The sequence below is a fragment of the Prunus mume genome, linkage group LG8, assembly GCF_029339155.1.
Source record: "Prunus mume cultivar Tortuosa linkage group LG8, ASM2933915v1, whole genome shotgun sequence".
NCBI classification, from domain to species: Eukaryota; Viridiplantae; Streptophyta; class Magnoliopsida; order Rosales; family Rosaceae; genus Prunus; species Prunus mume.
Genome location: NC_142705.1, coordinates 23375738 through 23399377, shown reverse-complemented (window position 1 = coordinate 23399377; position 23640 = coordinate 23375738). Strand labels below are relative to the sequence as shown.

The 23640-nt window shown below is 37.7% G+C and overlaps 1 protein-coding gene, 1 long non-coding RNA gene and 1 pseudogene across 2 annotated transcripts; 2 read left to right on the top strand and 1 right to left on the bottom strand.

The window, feature by feature from the left end:
- The first annotated feature begins 2005 nt into the window (after positions 1-2005).
- LOC103339043 (cysteine proteinase inhibitor 1 pseudogene) lies at positions 2006-2694 on the top strand (annotated as a pseudogene).
- A 3928-nt stretch (positions 2695-6622) lies between these two features.
- LOC103339035 (small ribosomal subunit protein eS25) lies at positions 6623-7317 on the bottom strand. The gene is made up of 2 exons (XM_008242308.3): positions 7174-7317; positions 6623-7093 (listed from the first exon to the last, which is right to left on the bottom strand). The coding sequence occupies exons 1-2, from the start codon at positions 7174-7176 to the stop codon at positions 6770-6772; spliced, it is 327 nt and encodes a 108-aa protein (XP_008240530.1). The 5' UTR covers positions 7177-7317; the 3' UTR covers positions 6623-6769.
- A 9018-nt stretch (positions 7318-16335) lies between these two features.
- Positions 16336-17231, top strand: LOC148915099 (uncharacterized). The gene is made up of 2 exons (XR_016122878.1): positions 16336-16469; positions 16559-17231. It is a non-coding gene; the product is annotated as an uncharacterized LOC148915099 (long non-coding RNA).
- The last annotated feature ends 6409 nt before the right edge of the window (positions 17232-23640 follow it).

The following is a 23640-nucleotide window of genomic DNA, read 5'->3' as shown; positions in this document are numbered from 1 at the left end:
CGATTTTCTTTTCTCCCATTCCCCATGACCACCACCTGCAACCGACCCACAGATACAAACAATGTTCAAATTTTATTTTATTTTTCCAATTTGTTGGTTTTTGAATTGTAGAGAGAGAGAGAGAGAGAGAGCAGTTTAGCACCACTGAAGAAGGTCCACAGCAATACCCAAAACCTTAAATCTCCCAAAATGGAAGGCGACAACAAGACCTCATGCCTAATGACCGACGACAAGATATACGCCAATGACGTTGGCTGTGACGATGAGGATCGCAGGGTGAAGAAGAAAATCGCAAGGGGTGGAGGGAGAAGAAAATTGCAAGGGGAGAGAAGAAATTGCAAGGGGTAGAAGAAACTCACTAGGGGCACTAGTTGGGGATGATTTTTTTCTTCTCTTTTTATGCAATATTTTTGTTAAAAAAATAATATTTTAATAAATTAATATTTTTAAAAAAAATTTAAAAATGTGGGACTCATAGTGCCACGTAGGCAATTAACGGAGAGATTTGACGAAACCCTAACGGCGGAACCACATTGTAACAAATTTAAAAGGTACTAACTTAAAAGGCAGGGTTATCTAATTGTAAAAAATATAAAAAATAAGGACTACCATGTCTTAAGAGTGTAACCACAGGATACTAAAGTGTAATTAACCCTATTGTCTAAAGTATTTTAGTTGTATGGGTCTATTTTGGTCAGACCCAAGGGCGTTTGCTGATCAATGAGTTACTATCAACTTAAGGAATCTTATAATAATTATCATTATTATAAGTACTCTGCTATAACAATATTGTGTATCAAATATTAATAAATTGGCAAAAGGTTTATATATGAAGTGTAGTTTCGATATTAATTGGTCACTTACTTGTCAATGAATCAATTCATCTCACATGAATGCACTATTTGTACTTATATTCCTTGATGGCTACTCATCATTAATTTTAGGGATGGAGTAACACTCAAGAAGATCAAGATCCGATCATCATTCCAAAGCACAAAAACTCAGAGCTACCATGCAGATGCATGCACATGCTAATCTATTTTATCTTGCTGTTACAATGTTTTACCTCAAGATCACATATATAGCTAGATCTTTTATCTATTCAACAGGAAAAAATTGGGTGTCTCATGGCCGAGCCTAAGTTGTCCTACTAAACTACCTGTGCAAATCAGGTTGAATTTAATGGTACGATCTTCAAATTGGGTGTCTCATGTCATGACAGAATGAAATACACGACCTCTGTGTAAGGTAACTGCTAGAAATTGGTGTTCGAGTTGGTCGAGCGTGGTCTGCCAAATACACGTAACACGTATATGACAATAGCATTGTCCATGCATATGCACGTATATGTTATCCATGCATTGTTTTTCTGTTTGTTTAAATTTTCATTCCATTTTATTTCTTGTTTTCTTTGTTCATGCGCTTGATTAGTGCCTACTAATTAAGGAAGAACTTTCCCTTGCATGATCAAATTGGCGAAGGCAAAGGCCTAACTTGGGGACATGGTTTTGTGAACGTGGTCTTTCGTTCCAATTTTAGTGCAAACAAAAAGAAAATTTTTCTCTATCCGCACCAAAGTAATCAAGCAAATAGATAATCTAGTGCAATCAATTAAGAAAGATAAAAGGGGAAAACTAATTAAACTCTGAAATAACAGTAACAATTCAAGGAAGGACTGACTTCAAATAAGTAAAAAAATTCAGTATTTTACAATTCATATAAAGAATAAACTGTGTAAGATTCAACATCCATGATCAACCTTCCCTAAATAAAGAAGAAACTGATTACTCCCTGCCGTAACTCATCAAATTTTATACATCCAGTTTCCACAATTTTTGGACCTCAAATTTCTGAGTTCATCTCCAAATTTTGCCATAATTTTCTGTAACCTTCCACACACAATTTTTTTTCTATCCAATATATATAAGGGAACGGGCTGACGTAACTTGTCCATCCCTCGACTGAGAAGTAAATTTGGCTTTTCCCGACGGACTTACTGAAGAAGATGCGTCCTCAACCTCAGTGGCTCCTCTTGGCACTAATTGGCCTCCTCCTTCCTCTGATGCTGGTGGCTGCTGTTACTTCACCGCGGCCTCTTGCCGGCGGTTGGAAGCCCATAGCCAAAGAGAACATCAGCGACCCTCGTCTGAAGTTGATGGCAGACTTCGCGGTGTCCATGTACAACCTGCGAACCCATAAGAAGTTGTTCGTTGTGAGAGTCGTCCGCGGCGACACTCAGATCGTGGCCGGCCAGAACTATCGGCTTGTCATTTTGGCCAAGGATGGACTATCGTTGCCTAACTCCACCGCAGATCATGCCCATTATGAGCTTTGTGTCTATGAGAAGCTTTGGGAGGATCTTTGGAAATTGGTCTCTTTTCTTCAACTCGAAAATTAAACAAAATTAATAATGTATTTATTATCTTTAAAGTCCTCCCTGTTATAATAAAGACCCATTGTATTGAGGGATATAGTGATTCTTCAGAATAATATTAATGGTAAATTTCCTACCCTTTTTCACTCATCTTATTTTTTTCATATGGATCCCGAGCCTCTGCATTTAGCATCGGTGTATTTAAACGCATTTAAAAGAATACAAACCATTAGATTAATCTAATGATTTTAATAAGTTCACGTCAGCAAACTTTGTGGTTTGTGCTTTTTCAGCTCAGTGTGGTTGTGAGGTTTGATTGATTTTTGGTTTGAATTGTTGTGGGATTAGTCTGTATGGGTGTGCTTGGTTGCTAAGAAAGTGAAGGAAAGTGAAGGGAATTAAAAATGAGAATTACCGTTTTATAAGAAATTGAGTATAAGAGGTGTTGAATTGATAGTTTGCTTAAGGCAACGGAGAATGTTCTCTTCATTCAAGAAGTTGTACATATTGCTTATTTTTTGTTCGAGTCGTGGGTGCAAAGGCGAATGTCCATGTATGAGATATGTTCAGAAAGTTGACTCTTTATGTTTCCTCTTCTTGCAATTTGATCTTAGATTAAAAGGTTTGGTCATTAATAGTTGGTATTGTTTAACAGTTGGAAAGCATAGGCTGATGATCCTGCTTTGCAATTGAACTTCATTTCCTATTCCTATTATCCGTGTGATGTTCTTGACTTTTGTTTTTCGCTTTTGTGTACAACACAGCCCTCCAATTGCCTAGGAATTTCGAACCTGAGACCACCTAAGAGGGATTTCGAACCTGAGACCACTATCTTAGGTGGTCTCAGGTCAAACCTACTTTCCCACTATGGTATGACCCATTAGCAAGTATTCGACAACTTTCATTCAAGTCCTTCTGCCAAAAAACAAACATCCGAGCTCATAATCAAATTTCATAGGATCCGATTGGACCTTTACTGATAACCCCTACAAACAATCGAAACAAACTACAAAATTATTATTAGCTGTACAAGAAGCAAAAACTTTGTGGAATGATTGGTAACTTGTAGATCTTTCCGGTGAAAAAGAAGTAAATGAAACATCACTTTCCTTCTAAGATCTCCCCTAGACATGTTTCAACAAAATGGTTACTCTTCCCACAAAGCTTATTGACCAGAGAACAGCATATGCCTTTTTCCAGTGCATAACCTGTCCTAAACATAAAGTCTAAACACTAGCAAAGAATCTACCATCCTATCTCCTTGTGAGAGACAATCAACCAGTCTCTCAAAAGTTTCCCGCTTTGGTTTAAGCTTACTCAGGCTCTGTCTCGTTTGATAGCATCAAGCTAGCAAAATATTTTTCTTTTACTACTGCAATATTGCATGATACAGGTCCCTTTAGAAAAACTTTGGATTTCCTGAAGTGACTGACAACCAAATAGCGAAAGTTTAGAAAGAAAAAAAAAACAAACAAAAACCAGAGAGAGAGAGAGAGATAGGGGTGGGCAAATTAAGAACAAAGGAAGTTTCAAACTATACTTAAACTTTCCATCGAAGGGCACAAGATTCGTCACAGCTCAAATTTAAAGAGAGAGAGAACAAAAACGAAATGAAAACTCAGAATCAATTCAAATCTTAAGAGATTTCAAGACTACAAGTAAGAAAATTATGCACTGACACCCAAATTACAATTTGCTCATGGACCAATTTTCCCTTGTAAGCCACACACATGTTGGTATAGCAGGTTCAGTGGTAGGGCACTTTTACCCTACACAGGGACCCGAGTTCGACTCTCGTCATACCTTCACCAGAGTGAACAAAAATTACACAACTTTTTTTTATCATCTTATGCGGAAAAAAGGTTTCTTATTTCATTTTTTCAAAGTTGTACAGAAACGGGTTGGAATTTTTTGAATTGACAACTTTTACTAGTACAAATACAACTTGCTCAATGCTTCTGTTTTGTTTGGCATTTTGTTGAATGCTCAGTGCCCTGAAGTCTTGTATAAATCCTGTCTTTTATAGCACTTCTGTAACAGATAGGATTCGTTTTATTTAGCGTTTTGCTTTTCTTTTTTCTGTTTTTTTTGGGGTCAAGTCCCTATCTTTTATAGCACTTCTGTAAAAACGCTATGCTGAAGTGCTATTAATAACAGATTGTATAGTAGTGCAACTAAACATCCAACACTTAGGCTGTTTGGGGTTGCTGTGCTTAAAAAATAATCAGCTTTGAAAAGAAGTTTTGGAGATTTGAGCATTTGGTAAAACCAATCCAAGCTGCTTATTTTAAAATATGTTGTCATCCACAGCCGAAAACACGAAGCAGCTCACAACCTGCTTCTAAAATCTGATGCGCAGAGAAGCATGCAGAGTAGTTTAATGAAACTTTAAAATTGCCAATATTGCTCTGATTTGTTTCAAACAATATGCTCTATTCTCGTCATCCCGAGTTCGAGCCTCCCAAGTGTCGATCCTCTTGGATTTTCTAGAGTTGTTCTCCTCTGCAACTTGCCTCATCCTCTCTCTGCAAGTTGTTCGCCTTCCTCAATCCCTCAAAGCTACCATCTCAACCCAAAACCCCACAAACCCAGCTCCCTATTTTACAGACCCAGGAGATCTTCTTGCGCTCCAACCAAAATACCCCCAACCCTAGCTTCACGCTTTGTCATCTCCACAGCCACAAAAAATCCAACACCCATATTCCCCACCAGTTATCTACTCCACAAAAGAAAACCAAACCCCCTAACTTCCTTCCCCACCAAAACACAACCCAATATTACAATCCCACTATTCACATCCATAGAGCAAAGAGAGAGAGCATCGACGTCCCAAGCCTCATCACCGAACCCAAATGCCAATTCAAGGACGTGGACATCCCAAGCCCCCAGATCTCGATGAAATTTAAGAGATGGATGGATGGAGAGAAAGAGAGAGGTGTAAGATGGAAAAGCTCACACTTCTGACCAAAAAACTTTGATAAAAAAGGACTTGTAGGGTTCGACCAAAAATAATGGAATATTTTCGAGAATGAAAACAAGAAAACGAATTTACATTTTCGAAATGAAAATCGTGCGTAGATTAATTAAAAACATCTTCAAAAACAAAACAATGACGTGTCTGGTATTTCAATTTGAAATAATAATATGTGAGTTCTTTTTATAAAAATGTTTCATGAGAATGAAAACAACTTTTTTCTGTTTTTTACAAGTACACATGAACTTGTTTTCAATTTATGAAAACATTCTCAGTGTTTTCTGTTTTTGGGCTATCGAACGTGTTTTTGCCTCATTTTGGTTTTCTGAAAATGAAAACAACCCCTTAAAACGTTACCGAACAGGGCCTAAGGACTTGCAGAGAAGGGAGACGAAGAAGAAGGGAGAAGAACGGTCTCTGTCCAACAAGAAAAAGAAAGGAGAAGAATGGTCGAGAGAAAAGGGAGAAAAAAAATGTATTGAAATTTCTTAAATTTTGCAAAAATAATATATAATATTTTTTGTCATACCCTTTCAGTAATTATACACAATCACAGCACTTATACAAAAAGTTTTACCAAACACCATGGCACTGGTTTTTATATTCAGTGAACTTTTACAAATATAGATTACCACAACCCTGTTTATTTTCCCAACACAGCAGAAGCAGTTTTTTTTTTTAAAGCACAGTAATACCAAACTAGACCTAACACTAGTGTTCCTCTCTTTGCCAATCCAATTCCTTATGAGCCCCACCTGTATTTTAAGCACCACTCTACGCTCTTTTACTACCGTATACATTCAAAATTTCAACTTATAGGACTTCCTAGGCAGAGCATCCAGCATAAGCAAGACGCCCAGCTAAGACACTCTAGCACAGAAAAACAATAGCATCTGCACAAAAACTGAGCCTAGAAGATCCACTACAATGTCAATGCACACGGGAGGATTGTCACTCGTTACAGAAATGACAATTGTACTGACATCCAATTGTCACTCAAAACAAAAGCAATGTTATTTCAAGCCTCAAACCCTAAACACTATAACACAACAAATATAACTCAAAATCACAACAATTGTCGCGAAGAACACTGCAATTATGGGTTAAGCCTACTAATGAAAGATGCCCAAGACCTCTAGGATGTGTAGCATTATCTGTAAAACTGGATTGCCCCGAAAATGCAGACAATTCATCATCAGTCCAGTGATGAAACCATATCCAAGTAAAAAACAATTCCAACTAATAAGAACCAAGCAATGATTGATGGACACATATAAGCAGAAAGTAATTTCATCGCATAAAAACAAAGCCGAGAAAATCTCTAGGTTTCCATAGCATTGTAAATCCAAAAGAGGATGCTAAATAGTCTAAAAGACATAATAACCACCAAAACAATATTTAAACACAGAAAACAAGAAGACCTAAGTGTTGGTGGCCCTGGTGTAGATCTGCTGGCTGGCATGAGCAGAAACCATCCTAATCGCCCCTCTGGCCATCAAGTCCCTTATGGCCTTCCTCGCCAGCGACCCATTGATCCTGAGACGGTCGGAGAGAATGGAGGGTGTGATGAGCTTATACTTGGGGGCCTCAGCGATGAGCTTGTCGTACGTGCCCTGGTCGAAGAGCACCATGTTGTTGACCTTCTCCTTTTGCTTTCCTTTGCTCCACTTCTTCTTCTTCTGCTTGCCTCCTCCTGACTTCGCCGGCTTCGAAGACGGCGGCGGCGCCTTATCCTTCTTCGGTGCCTGAAATTAAAAACTCTAGATTGGTAAAAACATTTACACAAACAGATGGCGATCAACCTGGAAGCAAATATGGTACGTACCATTGGATCGGATTACAGCGACTCAAAAAGAGAGGAGCGAGCGAGAGAGAGAGAGAGAAAGAGAGAGAGGAGGGTTGGCGGCTGGAGGCAATGCGAGTGAACGAGGAAGATATGTGAGGGGTAGAGATTTATCGACTTAGGGTTTCCTCGGGTTACATAGTAACGACGTCGTTTTGGCTACCTAATTTGTTTAAGTGGCCCATTTCTGAAAGATCCAGATATTTAGGCCCATGACTCCAATAAAATGCAATTTTTTTTTTTTGGGGTCACACAATAAATAAAAAATCCCATAGTAAAATATATGCAATTGAATAATTATCAAAATCGTAAATTCAATTATTCTAGGGCTCTTTAATTCTACTCACATCTCACATGCTTGTGGCTTGGTCGTGATTTCTAGGGCCTCAAGCTAAATTGGAGGGACATTGGGCATATATGAAGCTTTAGCATGTCGTTGGTTAAGCTAATTTTATAGTTGATGTGTTTGCTAGTTTTGGATAAGGGTGGGCATCAATCCGACTGAACCAATGAAATTGGTCAAATCAAAACGTAATTACCAATTTAGTTTGGTTTTGACCAAGAAAAAGTCAAACGGTATGGTTTGATATTAAAAACCCATGAAGCAATACGATGAAACTCCTCTGTGTTTCTCAAGCAACGTCGAACCCATAAATTCCATTTGATATCAAAAACCCATGAAGCAATATGATGATTCAACAAAACCCAGAAAGCAAAATTGAAAATACCCATGAAGGAAAAGCTCTAGAATTAGATATTTAAATATGTGATGATGTTGAGTGGGTGTGTGAATTCAAAGAAGAACGGATTTCCGGTGAGGATGGGCAAGTTCGATCAACTGGCGGTTCAGGCAAAAAATCAAGGAGAGGTGGTGGGGAGTGTAGGTGGGTGTGGGTTTGGGGTTCGAACAAACCCCTTTTAAATTGAAGGCAGAGAAAGAGGGAAGATACATAAAGGGAAGAGAGAGAGGGGGTTTTTGGGTTCCAACAAACCCAAGCCATTTAATTGTTCTTTATTTATTTTTTAAAAAAGTTAATAATTGTTTAAATGGTGGAGTTTCAATTTTGCCCCTGCACGCATGAACCACGTGCGTCTTAATCTGACAGCATGGGTCAATTGCACTTCATTTGCTGATGACGCTAACCCATTGTAACCTATTGACCAAAATCGGAAAAATTGAAATTTAGGTAACCAAATTTAAATTCGACCATAACCCCAGTGATAAAAAATGTAATTACCCCTATAAAAAAATTAGTAAGAACAAAAAAAATTCCAATTGGCACACGCGTGTGTCATAATATGTGATCAAAGGGGCTAATGTTCATAATATGTGATGTTCGTACATAAATGTGGTCTCTTTAATAAGCTACTTATTTATTTATTGTTGTAAAATTTTAGTTACTATCTCATCATTGCAAATTGTATTTGTTATTTCAATATAATGTTAGGGCTCATTTGGAAGTAATTCTGGAGAAGTGATTCAATATAATGTTGTAAACACTTTTATGGAGAATCACTTCTCCAAATAATCACTTTAATTGATTTTAAGTGATTATGGAAAATCACATTAGAGGTGTTTCCTCATAATCACTTAAAATTACTAAAAGTGATTATATGAAGAAGTATGTGGGCAGAAGTGATTCTGGCCTATCCAAAGTCACTCACAAACGAACCCTTAATCAATTTGCCAAAAAACTTCCCCTCTACAATGTACAATGAATGCTTTGGTAGTGAGGACTAGGCCTAAATTTACTAGAGTATGGTAAATTGCCTTAAAAAAAGGACTGGGAAGTGAAAAGGATGGTTTAACCATTTTATTTTATTTTATCATTTGAATCCGAGCCGTAATTCATAAAATTTATGCATCCAATTTCCACAATTTTTGGACCTCAAATTTCTGAGTTCATCTCCAAATTATGCCATAATTTTCTATAACCAATTTTGTCCATCCACCAATATATATAACGGATTGGACCAATGTAACTTGTCCATTGCTCGGCTAGAAAAATAGTAAATTTAGCTTTTCACCACGAACTTACTGACGATGTGTCCTCAGTGGCTCCTCCTGGCAATGATTGGCCTTCTCCTTCCTCTCGATGTCTGGTAGTTGTTGCTACTCCGCCGCTGCCTCTTGCTGGAGGTTGGAAGCCCATAGCCAAAGAGAACATCAGCGACCCTAGTCTCAAGTTGATGGTAGACTTCGAGGTGTCCATGTACAACCTGAGAACCCACAAGAAGTTGGTTGTTGAGAGAGTCGTCCGTGGAGATACCAGATCGTTGTGGGCCAGAACTATCAGTTTGTCATTGTTGGCATGAATCATGTAATTGATTTAAATTTGGAACTGTAATCCCGTATAATTATAGGATTCCCATATTAGATGGGATTGTAATTACTTTCCTTTTCATTGTATACTTGTACACATATAAATACCCTCCTAAAGAGAAGAATAAATCACTCCAAATTATTCTACCCTAATACGCATATTTTAAGTTTGTATTAAAGCCGCGATCCTAGGATTGCGACAGCTCTCTCACAACCCGACGGCTGCCACATAGCTGCAGCCACAAGCATACCCCAACATACCTCTACAGCGTTGCTATAGTGCAACACCAACCCTACTACCCACTCCGGTGTTGCTCCGATCCCGATGTTTCCTTTTCGTGGTCCTATTTTTCTCCTCTCTCTCTCTCATTTATGGGTGACGAATCGTGGTTAGCGATGCCTCCCGAAATACGGCGACACCATCTCCATTGATTTCACCAGTTAATCTTCGATCTTAACCTAATTCCATACCTTTTAATGTCAAGCTTAATGGCATCACCTACTCCCTGTGGTCTCAGCTTATGGAGACGTTTGTTGCTAGTCGTGGAAAATATGGTTATCTGACACAGAATGCTAAACAACTTGCACGTGGAGACCCCAGTTATAACAAATGGGTGATGGATAATGCTATTGTTAAAGGATGGTTGATTTCTATCACGAAACCTGATGTGATGAATTTATTTATCCGTCTGCCTACTGCTAAGGATATATGGGATGCAGTCTCGAAGACTTATTTTGAGGGTGTCAATAGATCTCTTGTGTTTGACTTGTCTCGAAAGGCTATGCAGATGAGACAAGCCGCACGATCACTTGCTGCCTATTATGCTGATTTGAGTGCTCTCTAGCAAGAGTTGGATTATAGGAAGCCTATTCCTTTTACGCAAGCAGATGTGATTCTTGCTAGAGAACAGGAGATTGCAGAAGAGTATGCCTACATGTTTTTGGCTAGGCTTGATGATATTTATGATAACATTCGTAGTGAAATCCTTCGGACTGAGCCATTCCCTAATCCAGAATCCGCTTTTGCAACTGTTCGCCTTGAGGAGCAACGCAGACACATTATGCTTAGTCTGGGCTCTAATGCTAGCATGGCTATGGTAGTTGTTACTATTGGGTCGTCTTCTTTAACCCATAATAGGACACCCTTAAAGCCAAGCTTTGTCACTCGCCCTCCTACTGATGATGGTTGCGCTTATTGTCACAGTTCTAAATATGTTGTGGAACAATTTTTTAAGAAGAATGACTACCCTAACTAGTGGGAAACTTTCCAGGATAAGAAAACACGTGATGCACATGAGGCTCAAGAGGACTGTGCAAGGAGGGATGGCAAGGCTGCCATGGTGACTGGATATGTCGCCTCACCACCTCCGGCCGCTGATATGAGTGGCACATTACCCATGTCGTCCTCAACCCTCATTTCTCCTCAGTCTGCTACTTCTTCTTCTCTTTCTATTACTTTAGTTGTTGATCCCGCTCTTACTTAGAAGGTAATACGGGTTTGCATTACTTGCAACTAATTCTCAGCCTAATTCGGAGGGGATTATTGATTCGGGTGCCACAGATCACATGACATATGAGCTTTTTCTTTTACAGAGTCAAACTACTCCTCACCATTTGAGTGTGGCTAATGTCAATGGTGTTGCCTACCCTGTTTCTAGCTCTGGCACTATTGAATGGACTCCTTCTTTATCTTTGGAGCATACTTTATTAGTTTATGCACTATCCAATAATCTACTTTATGTCCTTCAAGTGACTAAGCACTTAAATTGTCTTGTATTAATATATATATGTTTTTTTGTCTTCTTCAGGATATCAGCAGTCAGGAGATTATTAGTCGTGGTACTAAGAGGGGGGCTCTACTATGTGGATGATGTTTGCACGGGGAATGTTTTATATGTCAAATGTTGTGTTTAAGATATGGAGAATCACATTTGGTTATGGCATCTTCTGTCACTATTTGTTGGTTATCAGACTTCTAATTTTACGTGTGATACTTGTATTTTAGCTAAAAGTCATCGTCCTGCTTATCCTTTGAGTTCCAATATAACTTATGTTCCATTTATGTTGGTGCATAGTGATGTTTGGGGCCTTGCGCCTGTGTCTACGCATTCTTGATATCAGTGGTTTATCATTTTTGTAGGTGATTGCACTCAGATGACCTGGTTGTATCTGATGAAACACAAAAGTGATGTTTATGATTGTTTTTCATGTGTTTCATAAAATGATTTAGACTTATAATTTTCCGCTACTTTGAAAGTTGTTTGTTCTAAGAATGTCGGGGAATATGTCAATCAATTGTTACATGCTTATTTTCAAGATCATGGTATCGTGCATGAGACAACATGTCTGCAAAAATAAATACTATAAACGCCTTAATGTCTTTGACTACAAACTTAGATTGGCCTCTGCAGCAGTATGATGTGAAGAACGCTTTTTTACATGGTGATTTATGTGAAGAAGTGTATATGAGTATGCCTTCTGCTACAGTGTTGCAGGACAAACATCTGTTGTTTGCAAATTAAAAAAGGCTTTACATGGATTAAAGTAGTCTCCTAGAGTGTGGTTTGGGAGGTGTCGTCAGACCATGAAGACATATGGTTATGTGCAGAGTAATGCATTTCATACCTTATTTCTTAAGAGACAAAGTGGCAGAGTCACCACACTCATTATATATGTGGATTACATGATTGTGACAAAAGGACGTTAAGGAGATAGAGAAGCTGAAGACTTATTTAGCTTCTCGATTCGATATGAAGGATCTTGGAAGATTAAAATATTTTTTGGGCATAGAAGTTACTTGGTCAAAGTAAGGTATATTTCTATCCCAAAGAAAATATATTTTGGATTTATTGGAAAAGGCTAGTATGTTGGGTTGTCAACTTATTGATACGCCCATTGAGCAGAATTATTGTATGGAGGAGCTCCCAAATCAAGTACCAACCAATAAAGAGAGATATCAGAGCTTAGTTGGTAGATTAATTTATTTTTGACACACTAGACCAAATATTGCATATGCAGTAAGTGTTGTGAGTCAGTTCATGCATAATCCAAGTGAAGCCCATATGAGTGCAATGATGAGAATTTTGGGCTATCTGAAATCTGCTCCTAGGAAAAGTCTTATGTTTTCTAAGCATGGACACTTTGAGATTACAGAGTGTTTAGGCCTAAAATATACGTGCTAGCCCAAAATAAGTATTGGGTTCACTTTCTAAAACGGTATTAGGCTTTAGTTTACCAAAAGATATTAAAGTTGTTTGAAATAGCTTTTTCCCAAAAGATCATAGTTTCTTAACGGCTAAGGTTTTGTCAGGGTAAACCCTAACCTTGAGTGGCTAAAATCCGAAGAGAATTTATGACATTAAAGCTGGAAAGTAAGGTCAGGTTTGCTTTAGTTAAAAGTCACGGCTATTTATTGCAAAATCACTGAATTTTTCTATCCACTAGGATACTTGGATATTTATGGTACCAACATTGGAAGAATTTGGGCATTATTGCTCACTTCAACTAGGTTGTTGCAAAAGGAACGAACATGAGGCATTTAGGAACATTGATGAACAGATTCCAAAATTGATCAATGCATTGAATTGGCAGAACTTTTGCCACTTATGCATTAAATGGAGGATAGTCAAACTAAAAATATCCAGATTTCTTCAGCATCACATTTTCTCCTTTAAATACAAGAGTGTCTGAACTGGAGAAAACATACCCACGCAACCAACCAATCAAGCAAAAACTCAACAATCAATCCAGATTGACCAAAAGAAACCGAAGATCATACAATCTTGCAACTACCAAAAGCAAGCAAGTAATCTTCCTTCAGAAGCAATCCAGCTCAAGAAGGAATTCAGAAAACCGGGAAGAAAACAAGATTTCACTCACAATCCAGAGAAGGTAAATCAAACATAACTCAAAAGAGATTGATTTCCCTTACAAATTTGGTTCAGCAAACTAGATAAGAACAAGAAGAAATCAAGTATTTCATTATATGAAAACCTCAACAAATTTTTCAAAGACATCTTAATGTCTTGAAGTCTCCTAGATAGCTTCCAAATCAATCAGAATCGACTAGAATAGGTACCCACCTGCAATTCTAATCACTTTCCCAACCTCTTCAAGGCTTAACTCGTTTATAGCTCTGCAAACTTCAAACTTTGTATCGATTTGTAGTTAATCCCTAGTAGTTGAAGGTGCTAACGTGCAATTTCAGTACATAAACATTCAATCCAGTCAACAAAGTCCAGTCCACCCAGATCATAAATCATCATTGCAACTATATTTTCAAGCAGAAGTCAAAGTTCAACATCTCTAAGAATTTACTAGATTTATATATTCATTTGATACTTTGTGCTTTAGGCAATTTTGCTTGGATTTGTTTGTTATGTTATCCATAAATTCGTTTATTTTGCTTTGTTTATCATTTTTATCTAGATAAATTGTGAAGTTATCACTAGTCTGAGGCATAGAAAAGAACTCTCTTGGGAGTTTTCTCTACCCAAAATCACAATTGTTTGTTCAAAATCTATTACTACTTGGGGCGCAAGTATATAAAGTCACTCAAATTTGTTAGGGTATTATATGCTAACAGTGGCACGCTTGCATAAAGAAAGTTAATCCATAAACCATTAAATTGTTAAAAGAATTTTACTTAGTCTTCAACAGACTCGAATATAAAAAAGAAAAAATAAATAAATAAAAGGTAAATACAGGGTATACAGATTCTGATTGGGGTGGCAAATGTATCAAACAAAGATCCACTTGTGGATATTTTACTTTTGTATGAGGAAATTTGGTTACATGGAGTTGTAAGAAACATAAGGTGGATGCTCTGTCTATTGTGAAAGCAAAGTATAGAGCTATGGTTAAACGCATATGTAAATTATTGTGGTTGAAAAGACATATGGAATAACTGTGTTTCGGACCTAAAGGGGCTATGCAGCTTTATTGTGATAATCAGTCAACGATCAAAATTGTAGAGAATATGGTGCATCATGATCGTACTAAGCATGTAAACATCGATCGTAATTTTGTGTATGAGAAATTGGAAGATAATATTATACATATTCTGCATGTGAAGACTACATATCAGCTGGCTGATATTCTAACGAAAGCTTTATCTAGTCAAGCATTCCATGATTCACTTGTCAAGTTAGGTATTGAAGATGTATATGCGCCACCTTGAGGAGGAGTGTTGACATGAATCATATAACTAATTTAAATTAGGAATTGTAATCCCGTATTAGATGGGATTGTAATTACTTTTCTTTTTGTTGTATACTTATACATATATAAATACCCTCCTAGAGAGAAGAATAAATAACTTTGAATTATTCTACCCTAATACGTATATTGTAAATGTCATTTTGGCCAAGGATGGAATACCATTGCATAACTCCACCACAAATCATGCCCATTATAAGCTTCGTGTCTATAAGAAGCTTTGGGAGGATCTTTGGAAATTAGTCTCTTTTCGTAAACTGTATAATTAAACAAAATTAATAACGTATTTAATATCTTTATATTCCTCCCTAGTTATATAAAGACCCCTGTATTGAGGGATATACTGATTCTTCTAAATAATATTAATGGTGTTGATGCCTAAAATTAGTTCAATATAAGATGACCTTTTCGAGATTGAGGTCGGGCAATTCTTCCGAACTAGGTCAGTGTGACCAACAAAGTCGTCCCCCAGAACCTGCAAAGCAAAAGAGCTTCAGTGGGTGACACCGGTGTGTTGAACATTTCAGTGAGTCTAAGTAGCAGTAAGTGTCTTTCTTTCAAATCTCTGTGGAACAACCTCGTTCTTGCATTCCTATACTATAATTGGTTCGTGCACTAGCGAGAAACAAATAGAGTAAAATCAATCTGACAAGAAACTTTTGCTTTTAATCTATTTTGTGTTCGTCATTTAATTCATTGAGCATTTGATACAAAATGATGTAGAAAACGTGCAAACCTGATCACTGGGCCAACAACCTTGTTGTGGACATACCATCTTCATGAGATGTTAGATCGAGACTCATGACATATGTTTGGAAAACTAAAACTCTGGGCTTCAATTCATAGTGCTCGAAAGGTGCATTTGGAGATTTTATGCCCAAGTTGAAAGCCCATGAAGTTTCTTAGTCACGTTGGGATAAGCATGAGCTCTTGTTGTTGGGGACAAAGTTAGGTCTGCTAATTTATTGTTTACAACTCAAGTGGAGCATTAATGAGCAGAAATAATGAAGAGGATAGCAATAGATCACATATAATGCAATCCATGCAGGTTGAGGGCTGATTTGGATGAGAGGAATATTATCTTAAAGACAAACCCAATTTGGGCTACACTCCATTGTCAGCCTAGTTTTGTAGGTCACATTGCATGCCTTATTTCAATAACCTAGACAGCTCGGATGAGAAGACATTCTTGATAGAAGTTGTTTCAATGGGTGTCTACTATAGCATATTCAAATTTCATCACCATTAGATACATCTAGAGTCCTCAGCAAGTCAAACACCCAACTAAGTTCACAGAAAGTCCTAGTTGGCTGCTATCACATTTAATGTAGACGTATCCCTGTAGCCATGTGCTACACATAAAAGTAGCCACATATAGGAGAAAAATTAGCTTAAGAACTTAGAAAGGGGAACAAAAGTCAAGCTTACCATGAGGAGACCAAGAAGAGTAGTCCACCAAAAGCATTTATTGGGCAGCTGGAGTAGTTGGCACTTAATGAGGCAGTTGGGCAGCTGAGAAGGATGTTCTATAACAACCAAAGGGAGAATGAATTTGGCACCCTATAAATAGAGACCTACACAAATTTATTCATTTATCTCCTACAGAGTGAAATTCGTTCTCCTCTTGGTTGACGTAGAACAACCATCTCAGTTGCTGCCCAACTACCTCATTAATTGCCAACGGCTCCAACTGCCCCATAAATGCTTTTGGTGGACTCTTATTCTTGGTCTCCAAATGGTAAGCATGACTTTTGTTCCCCTTTCTGAGTTCCCAAGCTCATTTGTCTCCCATATATGGTTGTTCTTATGTGTAGCACATGGCTATAGGGATGTGGCCACATTAAATGTGATAGCAGCCAACTAGAACTTTCTGTAAACTTGATTGGGTGTTTGACATGCTAAGGACTCCAGATATTTCCAATGAGGCAAAAATTTGGATATGCTATAATAGATACCGATTGGAACAATTTCTATCAAGAATATCTTCTCGCCCAAGTTGTCTAGGTTGCTGAAATAAGGCCTACAATGTCACCTACTAAACTGGGCTAACAAGGGAGTGTAGCCCAAATTGGGTTTGTCTTTAAGCTCATATTCCTCTCATCCCTAGCATGACCAAGCAAATTCGTGGGTTTTCAACTTGGGCATAAAATCTCCAAATGATCCTTTTGAGCACTGTAAATTGAAGCCCGGAATTTCAACTTTCCAACCATATGTCGTAAGCCTCGATCTAACATCTCATGAAGATGGTACGTCCAAAACAAGGTTACTGCCCAGTGATAAGTTTTGCACGTTTTTCTACATCATTTTGTATCAAATGCCTCCAATGGTATCTAGAACTCAATGAACCGAATGACAAACACAAAATAGATGAGAAGCACAAGTTTCTTGTTAGATTAATTTTACTCTATTTGTTTCTCGCAAGTCCACAAACCAATTATAGTATAGGAATACAAGAATAAGGTCATTCCACAGAGATTTGAATGAAAGACAGTTACTACTACTACTTAGACTCACAAGTAATCCTAAGACTAAACAAAATTTAAATGAGGTTGAGTTTTGTTTGTTTGGAGTGAAAACTGCTCAAAGGAATGCAAAATAACAAAGTGACCAAAAAGTGAATGTTTAGAAGAGTTTAGAGACAATGATAACAAGCACTAGGGTTTCAACTTCACCATAATAATCCAATTCCAAGTTACAAGTTAACAAACATCAAAGTTGATCAATTCAGTTTCTGGAGTTCGTTCTTTCTTAAATATGATTATCGATATGGTGTTTGGTTTTAATCAAGTACTCAGAATACATAATTTAGCTATGGTGTTTAGCCTAAACTATGAATCTGAATCCATTAAGCTTAAGAAGAACAATAAGGAACCAAGTAAACATTTAAACATGGTGTTTGTCCTAAATATGGTGTTTATGCAAACTTGAACTAGATAACCAACATGCAAGTGTCAATAATGGCTAACTATTTAAACATGCATAAAGATTCAACTAAGAACAAGTGAGTGAAACCAAAAACTAGAACTAATCAACAAAGAGTAAAATTAACTTGAAAACATGAAACTCTCTTCTGAGGCTACATTGAAACCCTAGCTATGGTAATTAGTTACACCCCATTAATGGAAGCAACAACATTTGAATCATAATAAACATGAAGAGTATAAGAAAAACCCTTGAAAACAAATTATGAGGTGGAAGAGCTCCTCACAGCTTCTAACATGTGTGCTTGCAGCCAGAGATGAAGAGTAGTGTAGATGGTATTTCTGTGTTTCTGGTAGTTTCTCCTCTTCAACGAATTTCACTTTATAATATAGCATATGAATGTGTGGAGATTGTGAATGGAAGATAAATGAATAAATGTGTGCCAAATTCGTTCTCCCCTTGGCAGGTGTAGAATAGCCCTCTTAGTTGTTGCCCAACTACCTCATTAAGTGCCAACTACTCTAGCTGCCCAATAAATGCTTTTGGTGGACTATTCTTCTTGATCTCCTCATAGTAAGCTGGACTTTTGTTTCCATTTCTAAGTTCCTAAGATAATTTTTCTCCCATATGTGGCTGCTCTTATGTGTAGCACATGGCTACAGGGATGAATGTGATAGCAGCCAACTAGGACTTTTTGTGAACTTGGTTGGGTGTTGGATGTGCTGAAAACCCTAGATTTATCCCATAGGCCTGAAATTTGGATATGCTATAACAAACACCCATTAGAACAACTTCTGTCAAGAATGTCTCCTCATCCGAGTTGTCTAAGTCGATGAAATAAGGCCTAAAATGTGACCTACGAAGCCGGGCTAACAAGGGAGTGTAACCCAAATTGGGTTTGTCTTTAAGCTCATATTTCTCTCATTCCAATCAGCCCTTAACATGCATGGATTGCATTGAATGTGATCTCTTGTTGTCCTCTTCATTATGTCTGCTCATTAATGCTACACTTGAGTTGTAAATAATAAATTAGCTGACCTAACTTTGTCACTAGCAACAAGAGCTCATGCTTATCCCAACATGACTAAGAAACTTTGTGGGCTTTCAACTTGGGCATAACATCTCTAAATGAGCCTTTCGAGCACTATAAATTGAAGCCCAGAATGTCAGCTTTCCAACCATATGTTGTGATCCTTGATCTAACATCTTATGAAGATGGTACATCAAAAATAAGGTTGATGGCCCAGTGATCAGTTTTGCACGTTTTTCTGCATCATTTTGTATCAAATGCCTCCACTGGTATCTAGAACTCAATGAACTAAATGACAAACACAAAATAGATTAAATGCACAAGTTTTAATTAAAAAAAACATAACCAAACAATAAGGTAGAGTGCTACAAAATGATATACAATTATGCATTGATCAAGCCTCAAAGTCTAACCTTCGTCAACCTGAGGCTAAGCTCAGCACATCGTGAGGTATGATCTCCACCGAACATGAGGCTGAGCTTGGCAATTTGGGGTTCGTTTTCTTGCCAACCTAGGCCTATGCTCAACAAGGACTTTTGCAAACCTGAGTCTGAGCTCGGCAATTCGAGGTTGCTCAGGTGGTTCCCTCGTCGACTTGAGCATGAGCTTGGAGTGCCGAGGTGGGTTCTTCGCCAACCTGAGCATGAGCTTGGAAAAGATTAAGCTTTGACCCTTCGCCTATCAGGGCTCAATAAAAAAGAAGCTTGAACATTTTGTCCATCAAAGCTCAACGAAAATTGAGCTAGGACCTTTTGTCCATTATAGCTCAATATAAATAGAGCTTGGACCTTTCATCCATTAAAGCTCACCAAAAATTGAGGTTGGACCTTGCGTCCACCAAAGCTCGATATAAATTAAGTGTGGACCTTTTGTCCATATAAGCTTGACATATCTATGAAGCTAGATTGGTCCCAAACTTGAACTTGGCACTTTGAGTCCCTTGTTAGGGCTTGAAGAGGCAATACATTGGAAAAATTCAAATTTAATTCACTATCAAAAAGTTGAAACAAACAAAGAGCATAGCTCGAATGCTCGCTGACTAAGTTGAAAAAACTACCTCATGAACTATCATAAAAAGATAGTCCTACACCAACTAGAAAATCAAAACAAATGCCTAAGTCTCAAATTGAAAACCTAAGTTAAATAGCATGTAAAGGATGACAAAGTCACTAACAATAATTATTAAAATGCCCATCATTCTAAGGGTGAGACAAATTTGTTCCCTTCAGATCCCTCTGAAGATAAGTGTCTGGAAGTATGATGTCGATGACACGATAAGGCTCTTTCCAGGTTGGTCCCACGCTTACATATGAAGGATTGCAAGTAGGAAGCATAACCTTACTAAATACATGGTTGCCAACTTGGAAAACTCGATGTTTGACATGGGACTTGTAATAGAGAGCAACACGATGTTGATGTGAAGTGTTACACAACTAAGCTTGATCACGTCATTCATCTAGCAAATCCAGATTAAGCTTCATCTGGTTAAGTTTAATACAAAAGTCTGTTCTATCTCGTTCAATGACATACATCCTTAGCCTTTCTTTGCCTTTCTGCTTAGCCACCACGACATAGTACTTCCTAGCTTTTTATTGGTCACCTCTCATATATCCCACACCAGCTTTGGTTGGGAACTTCATCAAGAGCATGTGGCTGGCAATAAAGGCTCGGATAGAACCTAGGGCTAATCGAGCTAAAATAACATTATAAGCTGATGAACATTCAACTATTGGGAATGTTGTGTATATTGTTGTTTGTTGAGGTGTCGTTCCAAGTGACAAAGGCAGTGTGATGCTTCCAATGGAGTGAATGATGTCTCCAGTGAATCCGAGCAAGGGAGTGGCCGTAGGCTTAAGTCCTTTTCACAATATCTCCATCTGCTAGAAAGCTAGCTTAAAGATGATATTGACCAAGCAGCATGTGTCGATGAAGACCTTTTTTACAGAACAATTGGCAATTTCAGCTTGGATTATGAATGGGTCATCATGTGGATGAATTACACATCCTTCCTCCTCATAGCTAAAGGTGATCACCGAGTACCTGAGCTTGGGTGACTTTGGTGTACGATAGCCTGTGCCAATTGGGAGTGCCTCAAGCCGAGCTTGAGTACGTCGTGCATACTCCTTTTGTGCCTTGTTGGAGTCCCCAGCTAGGGTTGCCCCGCCTGAAATAACATTGATATCTTTTTTAGCTCAAGATTGCTTGTCTAATGTGTTATCATGTTGCTCTACTTGTTTCTTTTCTGCCACAAACCAGTTCAGATGACCTCACTTAATTAGTGCTTCAATCCCATCTTGGAGTTCAAAACATTGGTCAGTTGTATGGCCGTTCTCACGATGATATCTATAATATTCGATTTGGATCCTCTTTTCCTTTAATAAAACTCGAAGGTCGAGGTTTTTGCAGCTCAGCTTGGATGTGTAGGAAAACCTCCTCACGATTAGTGTTTAGCGTAGTATAGTTGTCAAACCGTGGTTGGTACGAATTCTGATGTTGATTTCGGTCTCTCTCACCTCACCTAAGAGTCTCAAATCTCCATTTCTTATCATCTAGCCTATCACACACATCATTTTGCCATTTTCTTCGTTTATCCCCTACATTAGATTGTGATGGATCTTTCCCTTCTAGTGTGTCATACGTCATCACCTCAGCAATGACATGACGATATGCCTCAGACACTAAGTCTTCATAACTCTTAGGTGAGAATTTGTTGACATGGAAAAGGAAAAGTCCCCTTCGACACCCAACTAGAAGAGCAGTATAGATCGTATCCTTGGAACAAATTAGGATGCTAATTACTTCTCTATTGAAGTAGTTAATGTAGTCTCGTAACTTTTTGTTAGGGCCTTGCTTGATGCTAATAAGGTAGTTGGGTGGATACCTCTTCTTTGAAGCAGATAGAAATTGATTGACGAAACTCTGTTTAAGCTTATGGAGTCTGGCTTCATAGTAGCCCACCAATTTTCACATTTCTCACTCATCATTGCTTGCTTAAAATTAATGGGAATCTTATACCATTCACATCATGTTCAGATTCTTGGAGATAGACGTGATAGTCATCATGTAAGGCTCTTTTTCTTGGTCTCTATGATCTTCTTCAATTCTGTATTTAACTATGCATTGTTTTCTACTTCTACATTTTTAATTTCTAGTTATTGTTCTTGAATTTGATCTTTTTCTATATGTTCTTCTGCATCATTTTGGTTGTCGCTCAACTTTAAAATTGTTAAGATCACAATCTCACTTTGTGTGTTAGTTTCAATAGAATTCTCAATTTCTGTTATCACTTTATCAAACTCAAAACTGTTATCTTCAATTCTTTCATTCTCATATTCTACGAACACTGCTCTCTGTGTTTCCACAAACCTGGTTGTGTTTTGGGGACAATAAAATATGTATCTCTTTGTTTTATCTGGATATCCAATGAAATAACCACTTGCAGTTTTTTATTCCAATTTTTCTCCATATGGTTATAAAGCTTGGCTTCTTCTTTGCATCCCCATACTTTTAAATGGTTTAGGCTTGGTTTTCTTTTGTTCCAGATTTCATAGGGAATCTTGTTCACAGTCTTGGTTTGAGTATGTAATTGGATGTTTTCAGTGCTTTTCCCCACACAAAAAAAAAGCTAGATTTGTGCAGCACATCATACTTCTAATTATGTCTTTCAGTGTTTCTTCTTTCTGCAATGTCATTTTGTTGTGGAGTTCCTAGATTTGTGTATTGAGCAATTATCCCTTCTTGTTGCAGAAATTTTACAAATGGTCTAGGATTTCTCCCACTTTCATCAAATCTCCCATAAAACTCCCCTCCTCTATCAGACCTTACAACTTTAATTTTAGGTCTAATTGGTTTTCTACTTCAACCTTATTGATCTTGAACATGTCCATACATTGAGTAATCATCTGTAAAGGTGATGAAATAGATGAACCCTTCACGAGTTGGAGTTGGGAATGGTCCACATATGTCTGTATGGATTAATTCTAGTACACTTTGACTTCCCACAGCCCCTTTCTTTCTTAAGTTAGTTAATTTCCCTTTTACACATTCGACGCAGACTTCGTCTGTGTCAAAATTCAATGGGGGTAGAACTAATTCTTTGCGCTAGGTTTTCATTCTTTCCTTTGATATATGTCCGAGCCTTTTATGCCATGCTTTAAAAGTATCTGCTTTGATTGGATTGGATTGAATTATATTGATTTCCATTTTTGTTGTTTTGCAATTCAATCGAAAGAAGTTATCAACAATGCTTGTTTTTCCAACTATTTCTTTATTTCTAAAAATAGAACAACCAAAATCATCAAGTTCAAAGTGAACGTCAACTTTACAAGCCAAGTAACTGAGATCAGGTTCTTCCTTATTGAAGGAATGTAAACCACATCTTCTAATTCCATAATAAAACCAAAATCTAATTCAAGCCTAACTACTCCAATGAAGTCTACTTTAACTCTGACTCAATTGCCTCCAAACACCTTCACTTCATCCTTGCTTGGCAACCTCCTCCTTGTTAACCCCTGCAAAGAATTAGTCATATGAATGCTTGCACCACTATCTAACCACCATGAATTATCTGGGATATTAACTATATTAGATTCGAAGCAAACTAGAACGTGATAATTCTTACCTTTAGCCTTTTACTTGTCCAACCATTTCTTGTATTTCCTGCATTCCTTCTTCATATGATGCAGAAGAACCAAAAAAAGAATTTCAGTCCCACTTGTTTCAAAGCCTTCAAATTGTTATTCTCCTTTTCCTTTTCTCTTCCAACAATAGTACCTTTGTTCCTAAATTCTTTGTTTTGTTTGGACTAAATCAGATTCACCATCTTAGCACCTATTTCTTTTATTATATTGAGTTCATGCGGAACACATATGGTGATGAGATCATTGAGTGTCCAGTTTTCCTTCTGAGCTATATATATGTGTGTGTGTGTGTGTGTGTGTGTGTGTGTGTGTGTGTG